Here is a 6,262-nt window from a genome sequence, read left to right as displayed (position 1 = left end):
TCCCTCATCATTCCATTTCTTTGCCAGTGCACTTGTAGTCATTTCATTGGCATATTTTTCAGTATTTTTCACCATTCTAGTGAAACTCTAACATTTGTACTATGTAACTGTGCCCTGCATATTTTCCAGACATGATGCATCACCTCAGAAGAACACTTTGTTTAAAACAAACACAACCATTTTCTTAGCCAAAGCAAGAAGCAGTCACAATATGTAAAACACTGAATCCTGTATTCTATGCTTTCAAAAATATGAGGAACTAACCTAAGCTGCCTCATAGTTATTTTCTCCCTGCAGATTTTCTCAGACCAAGAAGGAGTGAGTTGCCAGTTTATGCAATGTGATGCTCTCATGAGCAGTTTTAATCAAAAGTGTTGCCAACTGTATATATATATATATATATATATATATATATATATATATATATATATATATATATATATATATATATATATATATATATATATATATATATATATATATATATATAACTGGTGTCTGTACATCTGTGTGCACATTAGACTAAAATTTTTGAACAGAAACAACAAATTAAAGAATAATTATATTATGAAGTAGGCCATAATTATTTTCCAGTCTTACAGGTATTCACATTGTAGGAGCAAGATTTTTTATACCCTAAAGCTTCAACATGTGTACAGGAGCTTACTGCCCCTGTCTTCTCCCAACAGGAGCTTTGGTTCAGAAAAGCACTGCCGCAAACTGTTTCGGCGAGCCCTGGAAAGGGTTTGGGATGAAGTGGAAATCATTAGTTTGGCATACCTTCGTTTTGAACAAGAAACAGGAGACCTCGAATCAATGGAAGAGTTTAAGAAACGCTGTGAAGACAGGTCAGTCTAAGATATAATATTTATATATCTATATCCCAGACAAAACAACACACACACACACACACACACACACACACACACACACACACACACACCATTTGCACTCTTAGCTCTGTTGGCCATAGTAGAAAGAGATGGTGTCTTGGACCACCATACTACACCACAGGAGCTTAGGTATAATATAATTATGTTGATATTAACATTAAAATTTTTTTGCTGTCTCTAGACTGAAATTTCTGGTACATACTCATTCATCTACAGAGCTACATATAATCCAAGGTTTTTATAGTCCAGAATTGACCAGTAAAAACAATGTTTGGTTCTTGCATTGTATTATTAAGAGGACCATTTAAGCTATTTTCCATTTTCATGATTTATAAACACCAAACTACACCAAATTTTTATGAGCTATATATATTTTTTTTTTTTTTTTTTTTTTTTTTTTTTTAAGTAAGTGATTTGTATAAGTTTCATTAAATTTAGACAAATAGTTTTTTCTTTTTTTAATGAAAATAGGAAAAATTGAGGTTTAGATTTTTGCATATTTTTCACAATAGTTTTTCTTGGATTTTCTTGAAGGTACTTTGATGCAGAGAGTGAGCAGAGGACATTTAAATTAGTATTTAAACAGTATTTAAACTGATTATTGTGCACACATTGTGAAGTAGTAGACCTAAGGATGCCGTGAGATGATATTTGCATTTATTTTATTTTATTTATTTATTTATTCTTTTTTTCAACTCAGTCGATCTCCTTAACTTAATTTCTACTACTTCACAAGGAAAAATTTTATCATTTGAGCAGGTGCTTCATTAAGGGGACAGTCTTCCCTATTTTTTGACATGTGTTTCCTTACTTAGAAATTATCAAAATATCAACAAAAAAATCACTCGCACTCCTGAAGGGTAGGTTGTCGTTCACATATCTCTCATATAAGATGAGCCATTTTGCTTAATACTATTAATGATGACCGGGAAATTCAAACATTACACGAATTTTGTAAAATATAAAATAAAATCACAAGTTTGTACATTCATATTTTGGCATTAACATTTGACTTGGTAGTTTTTTAACTTATGCTTGTAGATTTATTTGTGTATATCTCTTATTGATTTTCCAAATGGAAATTACTAGATCAACTCTATTCATATTCTGTAGGATGATAATCGTTAACAAGAAGAGGGCTGAAGATGCAGCAAAATTAGAGGTAGCAGCTTCCCCAGATAATGAAAAAGGCAAAAGTGTAAAAGAGAAACGTAAGAAAAATAAAGAAGGCAACAGAGATGTGCCAATGAAGGAGCACAACCAAAATGGCAGTTCACAGGTGAGTTTCACATGCACTCATGTTGCATATTTCTTTATTATTTGGTTGCATTATGCCGAGTAGAAATTAGTAATTGTCATTAGAAATAGTTTAGTGATTACCCAGAGTATTTTGTGTGTATTAAGGCCTTTCTTGTTTGCAGACAGGTGAGTGGGTTATATGGAGAATTATAGTGGTGGCTCATATAATTCTACATGTAAGCCAGTAAATTTAGAATATAAGAAATTGGATAAGAAGTTTTTAATCTGTCATATCCCACAAATTTTTATGCGTTAAGAAACTGGAATCATTTATATGTACAGTATATGCCTGAAAGTTAGCATATAATTTCTTTTATTTATTTGTTTATGTTTAAAATGTGTTGCACCTAATGCAACCTAGCTAAGTTAATTGTGGGAAGTGTGTAGTGAGTCTCCCTTTTATATTTATATGCTTTGCCATGCAGTGTTGTATCCACAGTTTTGAAAATTAATTTTTCTCATTAAACAGGACAACAAGTTATTCAAGGTTCCTCTTCCAGTCTCCAAATCCATAAAAGGTAATGCAAAATTAAAATTATATAAATATCTTTTTTGTAAAGTACTTTTCAGCAATCATTTTTATTAACCTCATCAACCACATTCAATTTTCCTAGGTTTTATGAGCAAAGTGAATGAATGAGCAATGGAAGTAGAAGGAATGTGGCATAATCTAAACATTGAGAAACATAATTACAGGTCTGATCGAGTATCATGCCCTCAGACATTATATTTTTGTACTGGCAGCCTGCTTTCCCAGATTTTCTTCCATCTTACAACATCCATTTTTGTAAAGGAAATATGCATACCCAGTTCCAAAGAGAAGTGCTTTCTGTAGGCCTTGAAAATATTATGGTATTTATGCATTTTCTATCCTTTTTAGTATATTTGAAAATATTGCTACAAGAAAGATTTATTTCAAAAGCACCCACCTATTCAGAGCTTTAAAGGGGCAGTCAACCCTTTTTTCTTAGTCTTGGCCATGATAGCTTAGGGATTCCAGTGAAGGTTTACATCTTGTCAGTGATATTTCTGTAGCTTTCACCTATCTTGTATAAGCCTTTAATATAAAAGTTGTCTTTTCTGAATCTTTCTGACTTAGCACATTTAATAATGATAACATGAATAATAATAATAAACTGTTTATTGAATAATAAGTAGTTCAAGAGCTGATAATATATATAAACAAGGGGAATAAAATAGTTGTTAAATATACTAATACTAAAGTAATACTTAATCTAATGTATATACAATTTTGCACTTGAGAAGAGTTTGAGTTAATTGTTGATTGTTTGCACTGTTGCTGAAATTGCACTGTTTTTATTTGTCAGTATTGGCACATGGGGAGCAGTTTACTGTTATGTGTTACACTGTGGCAAGGTGGGGGTGTGGCCTGAGGAAGGAAATTTTTGTTCTGTGGGTGGTGGTGTTTTTTAGCAAATTACTGAAGATGTTGGTGTCAGTCCTGAAAGGTGGTGAAGTTAAAGATAGTGGGAGTTTCCTGGTAGGTGGTGTAGCTGGGTCCCAAGATCAACCAGGTAGCTCCCTTGTGGACCTGCTCCAGTTGACAATGATGGATCAGATTCAGGGAAAATGATCAAGCTGGTGACTCATTCATGAGCTTGGGTCCCCAGCTTCTTCAGTCTTCTCATGAGGTAAAGCTGATAGGAGGCTAGTTTAATGAGGAAGCTGATGTGCTGGTTCCAGGTTTTTGCTGTCTATTGTGAGGCTGAGGAGTTTGGCAGAGTAAACTACTTAAAAGGGCTTAGTGTTGATGGAGACCACAGGAAAGGAATGTTGTCTGAGGAGGTGTGGATTTGCATGACAGTGGTCTTGTAGTTAAGGGTGACTTTTTTGGTGGTGGTCCATATGTAGAGTCTGTTGAGGAGGAGCTGGAGGTGGGTGTAGTCCTGCTTGTTGTTGCGTGGTGGTAGCCAATGTGGTGCCCTCTACATACTTCCACTGGGCATTGGTGTCTGTCATTGGTGTCTCATCATTGATGAGGTTCAGGAAGCAGAGGGGTCCCATCCTGGTCCCCTGGGGTACTCCATATGTAAGGTGCTGAGGGGGTGGAGGCTACTCCTTGAGATCTCATGACCAAACTCCTGTGAAAGACGAAGTCTGGCATGGTGTTTAGTACTGATATAATGAATACATCAGGAGTTATGCTTAAGATAAAAGCAGTGAATCAGAGGATATAATGAGAGGATGAACATTAATATTGTTTGCAATTTTCTTTCAGAAAAGAAAGGTGATTCTACTGCTATGTCAAAATTAAAAAAGAGCAGTAATTCAGAGTCTGCCATGGCTCAGGAAATCCCTAAGGTTGACTCTCCACCTGGATTCAGGGACACAGTGAAAGATGGTAATATGGAAGTGAAGCCAACCAACACCAGCCAGCATGGGGATGTAGAACCTCCACCAGGCTTCAAGGGAGAAGTTCCTCAAGCATCAAAGGGGTCAAAGAGGCAAGCTGAAGACTCAAAAGAAGCTCAAGCCAAAAGATTAAAAGGTATACATTGGTCCTGCATTCTTACTTTAGTGGTTATTTATTGGGAATTTGGCAAAATTTCCCGTGAAAACTGAAGTATTAATGACAGTTTCATCTACATGTTGCCATTTCATTAAAGTCAAAACAGCTATATTGCAAATTGATTTTTTGTTAGAATTTATAGACATATAATTATGATATACAGAGTATTAAACAATTTTTAATGCAAAATTAATATATTCTTTTATTCAGGAATGAAATCTTTATTTGTCTAAACTTGCATGACTATAATTTCAGTGGAGAAGCAGCATGGAGTTCTTACCAGGGATTCACCATTAGATGAGATGTGCACTCTTTTCATCAGCAACCTGGACTTCAAAACAAATGAAAAGGATGTCATAGAATTCTTTAAGAGATGTGGAGAAATTGTAGACTTCCGACTGGTGAAAAACTACAAGTGCCTCAGTAAAGGCTTTGGTTATTTGGTCTTCAAGTCACATGAATCTGCCATTAAGGGATTAGATATGGATCGCACTCCCCTCAATGGAAGACCTGTCTTTGTGTCACCTTATGATCCAGAAAACCATACACATAAATTTAAGTTTTCAACAGGTCTGGAAAAAGAAAAATTGTTTGTGAGTGGACTTCCACTGTCCATGACTGAAAATGATGTAAAAGAAGCATTTCAAGCACAGGGAGAAATTAAATCTGTCAGATTGGTCACATATCGAAATGGACATTCTAAAGGCCTTTGTTATATTGAGTATCATGATGCTGAGACAGCAGCAAAGGCTCAACAAGCAATGAATGGAATACAACTTGGTGACAAGACGATATCAGTCCTTATCAGTAACCCTTCCATGAAAAAGAAAACAGAGGATGTAGCCCCTAAGCAAGTCATGTTAGGGGGGGGCAGCAAACCAAAGAAGGCTGGTCCAGGGAGAGGCAAAGGAATGTTCACCCTAGTACCTAGGGCACTTATGCAGCAGCCAGTAGAAGCCCCACAACCAGACACTTCAGAGAAATCTGCCAAAAAACTGAGTAATGATGATTTCCGAAATATGTTAAAGAAATAATTAGGACATGGTTTTGTAGGTAAATATAACTTTACTCCTCCCCAAAAAAAGTAGGATGACATAACCATAGCAGATCATTCAGAAACATACAAAATAGGTTACAAACTCAATGGGGATAAAATTATGTATGTACTTACAAACATAAACATTTTGTCAACATACTTTATTATGGAACTTGAAATTTTTATACTATTTGGAAATTTATATATATATATATATATATATATATATATATATATATATATATATATATATATATATATATATATATATATATATATATATATATATATATATATATATATATATATATATATATATATATATATATATATATATATATACCAGACATTAATTTTTGTATGTCATTGTAATTCTTTGACTTGAAATTTGTTAATTAAAGTCAGATATTTGTAATAAGTTAATTTTATTTTTGTAATGAGTCCTAATAGTTGTGAAAAGATAAGCATGGGGAGGCAGTGGCTGGGTTGAATAAGAAGTGCTGC

At 34.3% G+C, this 6,262-nt stretch overlaps 1 protein-coding gene across 1 annotated transcript in view; it reads left to right on the top strand.

The window, feature by feature from the left end:
- Positions 1–5,970, top strand: part of LOC135111019 (squamous cell carcinoma antigen recognized by T-cells 3-like) — a 16,843-nt gene extending 10,873 nt beyond the window's left edge. The window contains exons 10-14 of the mRNA XM_064023880.1: positions 690–848; positions 2,007–2,172; positions 2,662–2,710; positions 4,432–4,701; positions 4,978–5,970. Of these exons, the coding sequence (XP_063879950.1) occupies positions 690–848; positions 2,007–2,172; positions 2,662–2,710; positions 4,432–4,701; positions 4,978–5,756 (1,423 nt within the window). The 3' untranslated portion in view covers positions 5,757–5,970. The remainder of the gene's footprint in view (positions 1–689; positions 849–2,006; positions 2,173–2,661; positions 2,711–4,431; positions 4,702–4,977) is intronic.
- Positions 5,971–6,262: the final 292 nt, after the last annotated feature.

This window comes from Scylla paramamosain, chromosome 21, assembly GCF_035594125.1.
Source record: "Scylla paramamosain isolate STU-SP2022 chromosome 21, ASM3559412v1, whole genome shotgun sequence".
Classification (NCBI taxonomy): Eukaryota; Metazoa; Arthropoda; class Malacostraca; order Decapoda; family Portunidae; genus Scylla; species Scylla paramamosain.
Note: the sequence above shows the minus strand (reverse complement) of the source record. Positions and strands in the feature narration are given on the sequence as shown.